The sequence below is a fragment of the Leopardus geoffroyi genome, chromosome C1 (assembly GCF_018350155.1).
Source record: "Leopardus geoffroyi isolate Oge1 chromosome C1, O.geoffroyi_Oge1_pat1.0, whole genome shotgun sequence".
Taxonomy (NCBI): domain Eukaryota; kingdom Metazoa; phylum Chordata; class Mammalia; order Carnivora; family Felidae; genus Leopardus; species Leopardus geoffroyi.
The window spans coordinates 30,745,614-30,761,413 of NC_059328.1; the positions used below are offsets into that span (position 1 = coordinate 30,745,614).

The following is a 15,800-nucleotide window of genomic DNA, read 5'->3' on the forward strand; positions in this document are numbered from 1 at the left end:
CCTGGTCCTGTTGGCTGGTCTTTAGTGAGACCTGGGGCAAGAAGCCACCTACTCCATGAAGCCCCCCTTCACCCTTCTCCTGACCCCCCAACCCCCCCACACACAGAAAGCACAATAAACAGTAACCTTGACGTTAGAAGACCTGAGTTCACGTTGCAGCCTTACCATTCCCTGAATTTTCATTTCCTTGCCTTTAAAAAAAAAAAAAAAACAGGGGCGCCTGGGTGGCGCAGTCGGTTAAGCATCCGACTTCAGCCAGGTCACGATCTCGCGGTCCGTGAGTTCGAGCCCCGCGTCGGGCTCTGGGCTGATGGCTCAGAGCCTGGAGGCTGTTTCCGATTCTGTGTCTCCCTCTCTCTCTGCCCCTCCCCCGTTCATGCTATGTCTCTCTCTGTCCCAAAAATAAATAAACGTTGAAAAAAAAAAAAAAACAAAAATAAAAAACCAAAAAAAAAAAAAACAAAAGGAAACTTAAACATGTGCTTGGCTCAGCTGACCCGGAATCAAACAGAAAGCTGTTTAGTAACTATGATGGACTGTGTCCACATGAGGGGTCAACTGTTTGAGGCTTGGGAGGGCTTCACTGAGAGAGACATCATTGAGACAGGGAATGGGTGGCCCAGGCAGAGGCAATGGCTTGTGTACAACCACAGAAACATGAGAGAGGCCTTAAGGAAAATGGAGGACAATACGGGGTGACTCAAATGCAGGGGGAAGGGGGGGGGGTGGGGGAAAAACAGGCTTCAGAAGTCAGCAGGTGGCAGGCAGATCATGCCGGGCCTTGAGGGACTTTTAAGGAGCTTATCACACTGAGGAAAGAGGGGAGATTTTGAAGAATTGACATGGTCCAGACTTGCACTTTAGGGAAAACATTCTGGTTTCTTAGGGACAGCTGGATGGCACAGAGGGTAAGCCTGAAAGCAGGAGGTAGATCAACCTGGGTCAGAGGTGATGAAGGCCAGAGGGGGAAGTTCTTAAGAAATGGGAACCCAGGACTTGTGCACCCCAAGGTAGGCAGGGAATAAAACTCCCCATCCCCCCAGTGAGGCTTCAGCTGGGAATAGCAGCCCCAAGTTCTCAGGCTCCTGAGTCACCTTCTGGGTTCATGGCTGCCCTGAGGCCAGGTCAACCTCCTTCCTCTGTCCTAATTGCTTCCTGCCAAGGAAGCTGGCCCCCTCCAAGCGTCCTTGAGAAAATCCTTGTTAATGCAATTGAGCGTTTCAGGACAAAGCAGGCACCTCCAGCTGCCACTGCCCCCAACTACCTGCAACAACAAACAGGGCCTCTCTGGCCATTACAGGGCAGGGGTAGGAGGACGAGAGGGAAAATTCTAGGAAAAACACGTCAACACTAACTGCATCCCAGGGAGGCCTCAGGGCCTGGGCTGAGCTCCTGTGGATGGTGGAGCAGGTTACACACTATACAACATCCTTGACCAGCAGGGCAGGTGAGACTGAAATCCAGGATTTGTTCCACTTGCCAAGCTGTGTACCATGGCATGACAAGGCTATATTTGTTCAGAAGAAGGGGTATACTTTTCTCATTAGGCCAAAGGTGCCATCCACTGGCCCAGCTGTATACTTAGGAGGCTGTTTACACTCAGAAGGGGTGGCTTTTCCTAATTTGCTCAAAAGGGCACCATATGGCCTAATTATAATCTTGGCTCTTGGCTTTTCTCTTCACTCCCCACTATCCACTCATTTGGGCTCTATGATGCTTTCCATTGGACAGAGGGAGAAACAAAGTCCATTGTTGGCTGCCATTAGCTCCCTTCTGGGGAAACTGCTCTGCTCACAGGCCCACATATCAGTACCTGGTCTGGCTATTGATGAATGGACCAAGGCCTCCCTCTGTAAGCCAAGCTGAGCCAATCAGACCCTTTTGCTTGAAAACTGGAACTAAGAGATGCAGAGTATTGTCAGCTATTGGTGAGTCTTACAGTGTTGGGGCTGCAGCCACTTTTGCAGGGAAACCAAGGAAATCTGAAGAGAAACCGAGGAAAAGAACACAGATACAAACATTGCCAAGAGGAAGAGAGCCTGTGAGTCCCAGAGAGGAGAAGGGAGAGACCTTGTGGCCAGTTTCAGTTCTTTTGAGGCCCAGCCATTCTTGATTTTTCATCTTCAGGGTCCCTTGTAATCTGCTCCTCCTTTCTTTGAACTAACTCCGGTGGGTCTCTGTTCCACATAACCAGAGTCGTTGCTAGAATAAGGACCTCAGCCCCAAGGGAGTCGTTGAGGCACCCCCAACGATGAGCTCCCCACCCCCCTCCCCGGGGCCTCTTCTCCCCTGTCCCTAACCCCAACCCTCTCTTAGCTTAGGGAAGAATAAGAGACCTCAGCATGGTCACACCTTTTATTCACTGTCAGTGAAAAAACACACCATACAGCACAGGGTTGAATAGTGAGGACAGTCACTGCGGGCACAGTCGGGAGCAGCACATGTGGAGAGGACAGGGAGCCACACTAGAGAATGAGTTGGGATGCCCCCCTCTGCCACCCAGCTCCCCTATTTCCCCAGGTCTCCACATGCCCACAGCCTCCACAAAGCAGGAAGGGCCATACACCTTGGGAGGCCTGGTCCTGCCCCACCTTCTGGCAAAGGTAAAAGAAAACCTTGAAAATTTCAGAAAGAAAATTCCATGTTTTTCTGAGACTTTTCAATTGCAGAATTTGACTTTTTTTTCCCGAAAATGATAAATAAAATACGTAAGAAATATATTCTTGCTTCCACAGTGATCTCTAAAGTCAGAACAAAACCTCACCCAGGGTGGATCTTCAGGAAAATGTGTTGATTTTGTAAATTTTTGTGTAAAAACATTTACAGTGTCAGCTTACTACCCTGTGTAGAAACACCACATTATTCTCTCATTCTTTCTCTTTCCTTTCTCTTCCCTCCCCTCCTTCTCTCTCTCTCTCTCTCTCTCTCTCTCTCTCTCTATCTCTCCCTCTCTCTCTCTCCCTATCTCTCTCTGCAGCATGATGAAATTCTACCTCTAGAAATTGTCAGGAAAAGATTCAGTGCCTTAGCTTATGGGCTTCCTTTTTCTTAACTTTTGATTTGAAGGTAAGTTATATAATCCTGATTATAGCTCAAAGGACTGGAGTGGCCATGTGAAGTAGACCTTGCTGATGATTTTTAGAGATAAGAAATAAGGGGCTCATCAATCAGCCCCAAAGGATGAACGAGGACAGAATGCAGTTAGAAGGTAGATTCTGAAACCTTGTAAATCAGACTTGCTGCAAAAAGAGACAAAACCTCAAAAGGAGAGTTTGAATATACTCTATGTATTGTTTTCACTGTCTATATATTTTTGTGTCTCTACAAGTCATACTTCAATCTCCACTAACCTTGAGCTTTATGGCAAGTCCCTCATACTGGCACAGGGATTGGAGGCCTGCCTCTCTTCTCAGGGCAGGGTCAGTGCTCTACCACAGGAACTCCTGAGCATGCAGCCTGTAGGACATCCAGGAGCATGTGGGAGCAAGACGTGGCCTGCCTGGGCTCCTCCTATCAGCAAGATGGTGTTCCCAGTTCCCAGCCTGGTTTTATGTGTTCACATCACTGGGCTGTCTGACAATGTTTGGCCAGACTGGCAAATATCACCCACAGGATACGTTGAGAAGCTTGGAGTGATCAAACATGCTCTCAAGGGTAGGACTTACCCACCAACTGGAGAAAGACAAAAACAGTTCTCGTAGGGAGGAATAGGATAGTAAAGACAGTGCAAAGAAAGTGCAGGGTGCTTCCAGGGATCTGAGTCAGGGGCTTCCCAGGACAGCATTGACCTGTTAACAGAGCTGCCCAGAAGCAGACAACAAGATACTTAAAAATGTCAGGAGTTCAACCAAGCTCCTACTTATTTTTGGAAGACCACCACCTCAGAAACTTCTTAGCAGGAAGCATGTACAAGACCATAACTAACTTAGCCTGCCCTACAGGCAACTTCATATGACTCAGATCCAGACAGAGGAGGAGGGAGAGACTCTGAGGGAAGAAACCCTCTTAGAGCCTTGGGTTCGAGCCTTAGCACTGTGCCACTCCCTGACCGTGTGCTTTTGCACAAGGGATTTCCCCCCCTTTCTGTGTCTCACTTCCCAAGTCTGGAGAAAGAGAATGAAAATCTCTATTTCCTAGGCTGGAGAATAGAAAGAGATGGAGTAGATGGCAAGCCTTTGAAAGTCATGAAGTTTTGTGATCGTGAGTTATGTTAGATTCAATATTTGGGGGATGGGAACCCCAGTTTGTAAAAAGCCTTCCACTGGAAGTCTCAGCTAAGCCAGGCTGTTGAATATCTATGCATCTTCAGTGCTGAGTGGTAGCACAAGATACACCTAACGACCAGCTCCTCAGAGCAATGGAACATTCCTTGAGGCATTATTGGATAAAAACTTGCTGGTTACTGCCTGAGGATGTGAATTCCCAGCCTTACCACATGGCTGGTCATAAGCAGAAGGCAGAAAGAGTGTGGCAGCTAAGTGGCCTTGCTACCTCCAAGGGCAGCAAGAAGGAAGGTCCAATAGAGTTTGGGACCAAAGGTCAGCATCCTCAAGCAACCTGCAAAGAAGGGAGGACAGGTGAGCACTCAGAAGGGGCATGCCGCATCTCTTTCCTGGAGATACAATCCCATACTCCTGACTCGGCAATCACTCCCTGCTCCTACCCTGGGCTGACAGCACCTGTATACGAGATTGTTGTCACCAACAGCTTAAGAGGAAATCTGTCACTGCATATCAAAGCTAATTTCTGATCACAAGTACAGTAGAAAATAAAGTGAAAGGCTTGAAGGAGCAAGATTAATTTTCTGGCAGTCAAAGCATGCAGCTGTATAGCTCACGGATCCAAAATCAGAAAGCAGACATTGGAAAGCAAAGCCAGTGCACCTGGAAGATGATGAATTACCTGGCAGACTGAGGATCTGGGGTTAGAAAAAGCCTTTCAAATGGAGCACATCCCCAGCACTTTTTAGGCATTTTGGTCCATAAGTGCAGTCTGGCAACCTGAACAGTGGCCAGGTGGTCCTCTTCTTCTAGGTCCTTCTGTTTCTGTGGCAGTGAAAGAAAAAGCCCCTCTTTGAAACTAGACCAAATCCGGAAAGGAACTACCAACATGTGGAAGATACACTAGTCTCACTCTCAGCAAACCCGTCTTTTCTGTTTCTGAAGTCGGCATCCAACCAGAGCAAGCGCATAATAGAGAGTTGCTCACGGAATTGAAAATGGTCATTAAAAAGGAAGCAGCAGAAGCTGCTGACAGTGACACTTCAGGACTTGATCTGATAAGAAAAAGTGTTATTTGGTAAGTTTGCTGGTATCTTCCCTCTTTTTTCTCAGCTCTCCCTCCCCCCCCCCCAGCAAAATTAGCATTTTCTATATTCGTTTAATCATTTTACAAGAAACCAAGTAATATAAAGTATGTTTTAATATCCTAAACTAATAAAATGACTTTAGCTCTTTCAAAGGGTTCTAAAAAAATAAGTATTACATAAATATCAGTGTTTCTTAAAACTTCATTCACATGGTTCCTAGACTTCCAAACACTTTTCGTTTCATCTCTCTGCAGCTCTGGGTGGAGCTGAGCTGAAAGATTTCATAGTTCCTTTCGAACTAACTAGCCTTTCCATGCCCTCTGCTCAGCTGTGTGTGACGTTTCCATCTGAGACTCTGACCACTGCCTCACCCTCCTTTATGAGCTTCCAGAGGGCATGGAATGTGTTCTGTAAAATACCATAACTTTAGCACCTAGAGGTGCCTGGCATTGAACAGGTGCTCAATAAACGTTAGGTGAAGAAAGGATTGAATGAACGCTCCAAAGGCTGGGGCTGGAGGGGCCAGGTAGAGTCAAGGGGGCAGGGCAGAGACCACCTTTAAGGAATTTACATCCTCAGCAAAGGACAGGTCCACTTTGGCCCTTTAATTGGGATCTGTGGGACCACATCCTGTAAAGCATAATCCCAGGAAGAATAGACTTTCAAAGCAGACCCACAGCCCCCCGTCCTCAACCCTGTCTCTTGGGGTAAAAGCCAACTCTCTATGCCCATGTTCAGGGCCATGACTGGGGGGTGGGGCTAGACCACAGAATACCTGAGGATCTGTCTCTTTTCCAGGGTGAGGTGGTCCCTCAAGGATCTTGACTGAGGGGAGCAAGGGCTTGGGCAGAGGGGTGGGTGAGCCAGAGAGTGAGGCTAGAGTACCCCTCCCCCTGAGAGGTCATCGGGTTGGGAGGTGGCCACGCCCCTCCTGGCCAGGGGCCCTGCCCCTCACCACCCTCTACTTCTGCATGTCGCACTGAAGCAGTAGCACAATGGATGGGTCACTCTTGGCAGCCTCCTTGAACTCCTCCAGTGTAATCTGGTCATCCTTATCCTGGTCCATCTTCTTGAAGATCTTGTCCACACGCTGCTGGGGCGTGAGCCCATCCTGGTTCATACGCATCATGATCACAGTGCCCACCATCTTGTAGATAGCCTGGCAGGGGTGGAGGGGAAAGAGGGGAACTGTGAACACCCACAGTGAACAGAGACAATGGTGGTGTGGGGGGGGGGGCGGTGCGGTGAATGAAGGAAGTCAGGGGTGGGCAGAGAGAACACTGGGAGATGGCAAGGATACTGGAAGGTGATGTATGGTCACTAAGACTGAATATTTAATGGTTATCTCATAACCAAAGATGTCTAAAACCCAAGTCTTCTCCTCCAACTTGCTCTCCCCCCAGCATTCCCTTTCTCATTAAAGAGCAAATTCATTCTTTTAGTTGTTCAGACCAAAACCTTGACGTTCTTGACTCTCCCTCAAGTCCAATCCTTCAGCCAAACTCGTCAGCCCAGATTTTGCATTAGGACCCATATCCAACCACTTGCACTGCTCCTGACTGGCCTGCAGTGGAAACCTCCTAACTGGTCTCCCTGCTTCTGCTGCCTTCCCATGCCCTTCGTCTATTCTCCACACGGAGAACAGAGAGCTCTAAATGGTTTCCCTCTTGCTCAGAATAAAGTTAAGTCTCTACCCCAGACTGTGAGACCGGGATCCTGGCTGCCTACCTGACCACTTCCACTCTCCCCTCTCTCACTTCTCTCATACCACCCTGCTCTCCTGGCTACTCCTTGAATGCTGCAAACACAGTCTCACCTCAGAGTCTTTGCATTTACTGTTCCCTCTGCACAGAATACTCTCCCCCACCCCCAGATTAATCTACATGATTAACTCCCTCACCTTATTCAGGTTGCTTCTCACATTTCACCCTATATACACCTCCTCCATCGCATTAGCTCCCCTTACTTTGTTTTTCTTATGTCCTAACATTTATTGCTTCACATGCACAGGGTTTTTTTCTTGTTGTTTCAAAATATTCTCACTGTAGAAGGAATGTCCCCCCCCCCAAAAGAAGTAACTTTGAACAGTGCCTGGCACATGGTAGCACTCAATACATACTTGTTGAAAAAATAATGAGTTAGAAACATAGGCTCTGAAGTCAGATTTCCTATATTTGAATCATGAACCACTATTTGCTATGTTTCCACATCTGTAAAATGGGGTTTCTGCCAGTACCTACTCCATAGGGTTATTGGGTAAAGCACTTAGCATAAGGCCAGTCCTTACACTGCACGCCCAACCAATGCTAGTTAGCCACTGGGTCCTGGGAGGCGGGATGCGGGGGCAGGTGGGGTGCAGCGGGGATGTTCCTGAGGCCCGACAGTAAGGTGACTGGAGATGGCTGGAGAGGACGTGCCCCGAAGCCAGGAGCGCGTCACCCCAGCACACCCTGGCCTCCCGGATCTGCCCCAGCGCACCTCGATGATCTCCAGCATCTCCAGGCGCGTGATGCGCCCGTCGCCGTCCAGGTCGTACATCTCAAAGGCCCAGTTGAGTTTCTGCTCAAAGCTGCCGCGGGAGGTGACGGAAAGGGCACAGATGAACTCCCGGAAATCGATGGTGCCGTCGCCGTTCTTGTCAAAGGTGCGGAATGCGTGCTGCGCAAACTTGGAGGCGTCGCCGTAGGGAAAGAACTGAGGCGCGGACGCGGGTAGTGGTGAAGCCGCAGTCTAGATGTCTCTGCCCTCCCGCGCTGTCCGGCCCGCCCCCTGGGGTTGCCTAGCCCCGCCCCAGCCATCCGGCCCGCCCCCTGGGGTTGATTGGCCCCGCCCCTGGCCGTCAGCCCACCTCCTGGGATGGCCTGGCCCCGCCCACCTTGATGTAGAGCTGCTGGAATTCCTCCAGGTTGAGGATGCCGCTGGGGCAGTCCTTCAGGAAGCCTTTGTACCACTGCTTCAGCTCCTGCTCGCTGAATTCGGTGTTCTGAACCAGGTCCTCCAGCACCTCTGGGGCCAGTTTGCTGTTGGTCTTCCCCATGGCAGGGCCTAGAGGACAGGGGCTCCCTCAGTTTGGTTCAGGGCAAGGCCGCCTCACCAGCGGTCCCCAGGTCCCCATAGGACAGGTTCTTTTTCTCCACAATAACCCCTCCCATAACAAGTCCCACATTCTCACAGCCAGGATTCCTCCTTCCACAGCAGGATGGGTCTCCTGCTCTCACCTCCACCCTCCACAGCCTCCCCCCCTTCCTACAGCTAGGCTCTATCCTTCACACACTTTCCCACAGGACGCCCTGCCTCCCCCACCCCCTTCCCCTCATCATACATTTCTCTCCCATAGCGGCCCCTCCCCGCTCCTGGCAGCAGGTTTTCCCTCCTGGCACCCAGGATCACCACCCCCAGGTCTCGGCTCCTGGCCTTCTGGCTGACTGGCGCTGATGCCACAGCCTGCATCCTCCCCTCTCCCGTTTACACCTGGCATAGGCCCCCACACCCCTTAGAGTCTTAATCCCCTCTCCTTGCTATTTAGAGCTTTCCACGCTTGGCCCCTACCCGCCTCTGCAGACTTTTTTCTGCTCAAGGACCTGAGGAAGGTTCCTCATATGTCCTGCCCCCGGCACCATCTCCCAAGTTCTTCCTCAAGGCTTTCTGGGCCACCCCAGCAGGAAGCTTGTCCCTCTCCTCCTCTGTACAAATAGAAGTCCTAGCTGATAGCATTGATGACCCTGGCTAATCCTGTTTTTCATTAGTCACTCATTCCCTGAGCATTTATTGAGGCTGGCTGTGCTCGGTCCCATGCCAGTGATGGGGATAAAGTAGATACGGGCCAACCCTCAATAGCTCATAATTGGGCCAAAGAGGTAGCTGGCTGATTGTCAGGGGCCTTCAATCCATGCCAAGGAGTTTGGCCTTTACCCACAGGGATTTTAAAGCAAGGGCTGAGAAGATAGCATTCAGTCCATCAGCACAGAATGCTTACAAATGGCAGGTCCTGAACTAGGTGCTGGGATGAGAAAGTAGGAATGTGTTTTAGAATTTTTTCCTTTGGCTACAGTGTGCAAGATGACCTGGGTGGGGGAAGGTACAGAGAAGAGAGGGGCCTGCTGCATGGTTCAGGTGAGAGATGGTGACACTGAGCAGAGGCCGTGGAGTGACATGGATGGACCGAGCCATGTTAGGAGGAGGCGCTGGCAGGACTCGGGTGACTGAATGTGGGGATGAGAGCAACACAGAATTTGAGGCAGAGGCTCAGATTTGGGGCTGAATGAGTGGAGGTGGTGTTGCTGAGAAGCGGGTTTGGGGAGGATGAAGAGTCATTCCCCCACTGGAACAGGAGCCCCTCATGTAGCCTGTGACAGAGGAGTTTCTGCAGAGGGAGGTACAGGCCCTCCCCAGGATGTATCAGGAGTGAGGCCTTGCCAGGCCCTGAAGGCCAGGTAGACATTCTTGGCTGACCTCCATGGGAGGAATATCCCTCCAGGAACTGTTTCCAGGACCTGGCCCTGGAGGTGAGTTTGACCTGCCTGGAGTCTCTTTGGGAAGGCACCAGACTCCGACCCCAGGGTAGCCTGTCATGAAGATACTCTGGAAGAGGAAGTTGTCAGGCTAGCAGAAGAAATTCCTCTTCCGTAGCCCACTGCATGCCAGTGTGGCTTCTAATCCTTACTGCTAGGGGTGCTCTGAACAACCAGATCTGAGATTGGTCTGTTCCATGCCCCCTCCCTTGCTATGTGGCTTCAAGTTAGTTACAAGATATCTCTGGGCCGCACATGCCTCCAGTGTGCCATGAGAAAGATCAAGCAGGAGTGGGGGCAGCAACATCCTCCCCCGCCTACCACTCCCAGAGGATGAGGAATCCTCTATGCTCCCAGGAGAAGCCAGGGAGGGGGAGGCATGCCATCCTCAGGAACCCCGAACGTGGGGTCCAAAACAGCTGCACTGGGCACAAGGATGCCTCTGGAACACCTATGGGCAGAAGAAGGAGGCAACATCCCCTGCTGACCCCTCCCCAAGTCCAAAGCACACTGCAGGCTCAGGGTGTAGCCAAGCGAGCTACAGAACCCAGAGGGAGAGGTGTCCAATAGGGGAGGTGGAGCCTTTCCCGCGTTCTTCTGGGGGATGTGCCTGAGCGTCTGTGTGAGGGGCTGGGTGTGGGCGGGAGCATGTCAGTGAATGAGACCGCAAATCTGTCAGAGCACACATGTCTGCGTGTGTGCGTCATGATGTCTATGTGGCTCCGGCCTTCCGTCCCTTGACTTCTTCTTGCCTTGTGCTCCCTTCCCACAATTCTCTATCTCTTGGGGTCACACCTGTTCCCAGCCCCAGTTTGGTCCCAGGCCCACTGAGGATTATGCCTCTTCCTTCATTTCTCTTCATTTCCTCTATTGTTCTTGGATTGCCAGTCAAAGCTGGCAGTCCCTTTAAGATATCGCCTTATTTGGGGGCGCCTGGGTGGTGCAGTCAGTTAAGCATCAGACTCTTGATCTCGGCTCAGGTCATGATCTCACAGTTTGTGAGTTCAAGCCCCGCTTCGGGCTCTGTGCTGAGGGTGCAAAGCCCGCTTGGGATTCTGTCTCTCCTTCTCTCTGCCCCTCCTCTGCTTGTACTAGCTCTCTCTCTCTCTCTCTCTCTCTCTCTCTGTCTCTCTCTCAAAATAAATAAATAAACCTGGAAAAAAAAGATATCCCCTTATTTTAGTGAAAACTGGAACCCAGAGAAAGGAGACAACTGGCTCAGAGTTACACAGCAGGTCAGTGGAAGGGTCCAGATGAACACCCAGGCTGAATCCATGCCACCTGCCTGGACTACTCTTTCCAATTTATGACTACTCTTGTCCAGTACAGACCTTCCCCACTCCTGCCTGCCTTCTGGGAAAACTTTAGCTTTGATCTCCCTCTTGACCTCAGTGGGTCCATCTTACTGTGCTCCAGCCCACTGTATCTGACATCTAGGAAATATCCACCCCTCGGGGTGGCCCAACAGCTCCTCTGACTCCCTCATCTACAACCAGACACCCTCAACCTGTGGCCATCTTCTCTCTCCATTGGCCCTTCCTTCCTTTCCTCCTCCATCCCAGAGTGGAAGTGCGATGTTAATTACCTTTACTTTCCCCTCTTCCTTTTCCCTAGGTCCAACTTGCAACCAAGCCCTGCTGTTCTTTCTTTTGATGCTCTCCTGGAAACTTCACCATGTCCTCTCTCCCCCCGCCCCCCATCGTCAAGGCCAGGGGCACAGCTAAAGGGGCTGAGATCCAGCTGGAGCACTGCATGCGAAGCCATGCCCATGGGCTCAGCTGCCTCAGAGGAAGTGTCTTTCTTCTGATTTCTCTGTTCTGAGGCAGCTTCATCTCTGGTTTTGCCCATAAGTATACAATACAGGCTAGAGGTGGATATGCCCATGGGCCCCCTTGTACTCTAGAATCTTCTAGAATCTGGCATCAAGGTGCCCACCTGTCTAGCCTTACTTCCCACTGCTCCCCTCACAACTACATGCTTTTCAGTTAGTTTTCACACAGCCAGGACCTATTTCCCTATTGCATAGTGGCTTTCCCCTCCCCTAATATCTTTTCTTCCCCTCTGGGCTGACGCAGCTATCCTCAGCACTCAGGCCTGGCTGAAGCCTACTTCCCAGCCTGGACAGTGGACAGTCAGCAGCATGCACCCAGCCTTTGAGGGCTGTGGAACTGAGCCCCACAAGTGTGTGGACTCCAGAACTCTCTGACCCTCACCCTGTGCTCTAGAATTCCAGAATGGAACCTGATTTGGGAGAGATCTTCGTATTAAGCTCTGGCCCAAGCCAAAAAATATTCTTAAGTTTTTTGCTCAATGGCAAAGAGTTTATCCCCCTCCGCCACATAACCAAGTCCACTTTGGGGCAGATCGGAGAGTGAGAAAAGCACTTTTCCCATCATTCCGAGTTCTGCCCTCTGGTAGCTGCCTCACACCAGTCCCGCTCTGCCCTCTGTGGCTGCACAGAACCACCGTCAGAGACCCAAAGGCCATGTCTGGCACAGAGTAGTTCAATGAATGCCCCTTGGTGGATTACACAAGAGGGGCAGAAACCTCGTCTTCCTCCTTGGAATGGCATCAGTCTCTTTTGTTTATCTGTGTTCTCCTGCCATGGCACCCACTTCAGAGACAGTGGAACCCAGACCTGGGGAAAGGAAGGGTTCACTGAAGGCCAACTACAGCCCGCCAGTAGCAAGGCAAAGGCCCTGGGGGCATGTTCTGTTGGGACTGTGGCCCTGCTGAACATCTGCAGGCTCCCCTGCCTGCCTCTTGAGGGTTGTCCTCCAGCTGTGAAGGAGCTGGCACTGCCCCGTACACAAAGCTGCTGCCCCTCTGTGCTCACAGGCTTCTTCCAGAGGGCAGAGCTCCAGGTTGTGGGCTTCAAATGGGGAAGTGGCAGTGAGGGTAGGAGGGATTGAGGGAGGCAATAATCCCACACCCTCACCCAGCTTCAAAGGAGCTGGTGCTGAGACGGTTGTCATGGTGACAACAGCTCCCTGGTCAGGAGATTTTTCTCCTTCCTCTCCTCCCTTTGCTCCTCTCCAAGCAGCTGCCATAGCGGCACGTCTTCTCCCTCTCCTCCTTAACGAGGGGCAGGGCATTACAAACAAAACGTGGGCCCTAGTGACCACCTCCACTTTGGAACTGTCCATGCCACGTGGGCTGGTGGTCTGGGAGGGGACTCCGGACAGCTGAGACCGGGCCTTGGCTTGGAGAGTGTGTGGGAGGGGGAGGCCTGGGTAAGAAGCAATGCCCCCTTGGTGAGGACTAACGCCCCCCCAGGCCTCCTCTCTGAAATGCCTAATGGCTCAGGGCAAGAGTGAAATGGTCCCATCTTCCCATAATTAGCCACAGAACCAGAACGTGTCAGGGTTGGAAGGCCGTTCAAGACCATCTCATCAAGTCCACCCTCTGTCCGGCCCCCTTCCCCATTTCATGGAGGGTCAGAAAGGGAAGTAACTTGGTCAAAGGCAAACAGCAGGTGGGGCAAAGGGAAGATTTAACCCAGCTCTTCTGCCCTCCAGATTCAGGCCACCTTAGGGAAAGGAGTGACACAGTCCACATGGAGCTTTGGCAGATCCTTGTGGGGCAGCAGGAAGATAGGAGAGAGAGAGCGACTGAGTGCAAGAAGGCCAGAAAGGATCCAAATTAGAGATGTTTGAGAGGCAGGACTCAGCACCTGTGAAGGGTGAGGGGAAAGGAGAAGGCTGGGACCTTGACAGCAGTGACAGTCAGGTATGGGTAGCCTGCTGGGGGTGGTGCCCCTGGCTCATCCTCCAGCCAGGATGAAAGAGGCCAAACACGGGACCACTGCCTAGCCCTGGGACCATGGGAGGTGGCAGTGCTGTTGAGGAAGTGTGAGGAGAAGAACTGGGGGGGGGGGGGGGGGGAGGTGTTCTTCCCTCCCCCAGGTATGCTGTGAGCTCTATCACCTTGAGGGGTGGGAGATGGGGACAGTCTGAGGGGACAACGTGAGGTGGGAGTAGGCTCTCCGTGGAGGTGGGGGCTGTCTTTGGGGACAGGGACCTTGTGATGTGAAGTGCAGAGCTAGCTGCTGGTGGGGCCGGGTGGCATGGGTGGGGGCTATCTGTGGAGGTGGGAGGTTGCCATGGTGCTGGGCAACTAGGTGCTTTGCCCATAGGCAAAGGGGAAGGGTGATTACTGCCTCCTCGAGCACCAGCAACACCACACCCCCCAGCGTGGGTGGGTGTGGGTGTGGGTGTGCGGTGTGTGTGTTGGGGGCCAGAGCAGTGGGTGTTCTTACCTGAACTGGGAGTAAGAAGGCGGCTCTGCCTCCTTCCCTGAGACCCATGGGGCCTGGATTAGGGTGGGAGTCCCTGCCCGGGGGCAGCCCTCCAGATGCTGCCGCCTATGGAGGAACCAGGGGTCAAGGAGATGAATGAGGGGAACAGGAGAGGAGAATGGGAATGGAGGGTGGAGGGGGAGGGGACAAGGGCCTCTGCCCGGCCCCGCCCGCGTTACCTGAGGCCGCTCGCCGGGTCGCTGGATGGCTCTGAGCCTCGGCGGGCCGCGGGGACCGAGACTGGCTGGCGGGCTGGAGGCCAGGCTCTCCGAGGTCCGCACCGGAGCCGCCTCCCAGCTCTTGTATCACTATGTCTCTCGGAGGCGACACGATTTGCATAAGCCCCGCCTCATCCCGGGCAGATCGGGCGTTGATTGGCTCCGCTGGGGCGGAGTGGCAGGCGGGGTTTCAGGTGGGGACTGGATGGCCAGTGAGGCCCGGCTGCCGGAGCGCGCCCCGCCCGCCCGCGCTGACCTTCTCGTAGTCGCGAGGAAGGGGGAAGGGCTGTGCCCCCGACTGTACCCCGCCCTAGGGTTCAGACTCCGGGCCTCAGTCGGCGGCCAAAGGTGATGATTGAAGTGGATTCGCGCAAACAACCGCACGGTTGCTGTGGAAACGGGAGAGCCACAGCCGAGTCTCTAAGCCTTCCCTTCCAGGGCCCCAGCCGGGGGTGGGGATGGAAGAGGGGATGAGTCACAAGATGCGACCCCCTCCAAGTCCCACCCGAAATTGGAGGAGGGCGACGGGGAGCTGCAGAGAAGCTGACTGGTGGAGGGAAGAGCTGGGGTGGTCGCCCGCCCACGCCTTCGCTTCGCCCCCTCAACACACGCCCTGCGCTGCCGGCGGGGAACTGAGAGGAGGGTGGGCGGGCGCGGAGAACGCAGCGCCGACGGCGAAGCGCCCAACCTCTATCTGGACCCACGCTAGTCCTGGGCTCCCTACAGCCCCTAATTCCGATCCTCTCCAGACAGGCCTTCCTTATTGCTCACGGACCCCCAAGAGGCCTTTCGGGATCTCCCCCAGAAGGTCCCCCTGCCTACCCCCATGCACCTTCCAGTCTCCACCCTCCCATCTTCCCGTCCCGCAGACGGAGCCGGTCCCCAGCCGCCGCCAGTCTCCCAGTCTCCGGCCTCGGATGTTGACACAAACCCGAGGTGGTTTACACTGAGTGAGTCTGGAAGGTTTCAGGGCCCCGGGAACACCTCTTCCCCGCACTTAGGGGTCTCCCCAAAGCCCGGACGGGCTGCCCTGGCTGCCCTGGCAGCTGAGAGCTCCCCACCCAAGGGGGTGGGAAGGAACCTTTTTATTCCAAACTGGGAGGGGGCTGGCCGGGAGGGGAGCAGGTATCTCTCCCGCTGGGCCACGTGCGGAGGAGGGACTTCTAGGCATCTGTCAGAAGTGGGGCGGGGCGTCTGGGGATTGGCCGAATGGGAGCGGGGATGCTGAAGAGCAGCGGGGGAGGGGGGGGGGAAGAGGTGAGGCTTCTGCCGAAAGAGCCAAAGTTGAGGTGCGCCGGCTATAGGGGATGAGGACAGGCCAGCCAAGAATGGAGGCGAGGCTTCAACGACTGGTCCCCAAAATTCCCGGGCCAAGCTCCCGGCGGAAAGAACCCATGGACGTCTCTTTGTGGGAACCCGACCCATTCCTGTGGAACCCCCGTTTTGCTGTCCCTTTCTTACGGCTG

The 15,800-nt window shown here is 53.2% G+C and overlaps 1 protein-coding gene across 1 annotated transcript; it reads right to left on the bottom strand.

Annotated features, from left to right (window-relative positions):
* Window positions 1-2,341: 2,341 nt before the first annotated feature.
* On the bottom strand, window positions 2,342-14,727 carry HPCAL4 (hippocalcin like 4). The gene is made up of 4 exons (XM_045482290.1): window positions 14,296-14,727; window positions 8,184-8,353; window positions 7,787-8,002; window positions 2,342-6,467 (listed from the first exon to the last, which is right to left on the bottom strand). Exons 1-4 carry the CDS (start codon window positions 14,453-14,455, stop codon window positions 6,270-6,272), a joined length of 744 nt encoding a protein of 247 aa, XP_045338246.1. The 5' UTR covers window positions 14,456-14,727; the 3' UTR covers window positions 2,342-6,269.
* Window positions 14,728-15,800: the final 1,073 nt, after the last annotated feature.

Bases quoted from the DNA above. Each gene is read 5' to 3' on its own strand.
- HPCAL4 (XM_045482290.1), bottom strand. From the start codon at position 14,455: ATGCAAATCGTGTCGCCTCCGAGAGACATAGTGATACAAGAGCTGGGA. The intron at 8,354-14,295 runs GTAACGCGGGCG...CCTGTCCTCTAG, and splicing joins GACCCGGCGAGCGGCCTCAG to GCCCTGCCATGGGGAAGACC. The intron at 6,468-7,786 runs GTGCGCTGGGGC...CACCCCTGCCAG, and splicing joins AGATGCTGGAGATCATCGAG to GCTATCTACAAGATGGTGGG.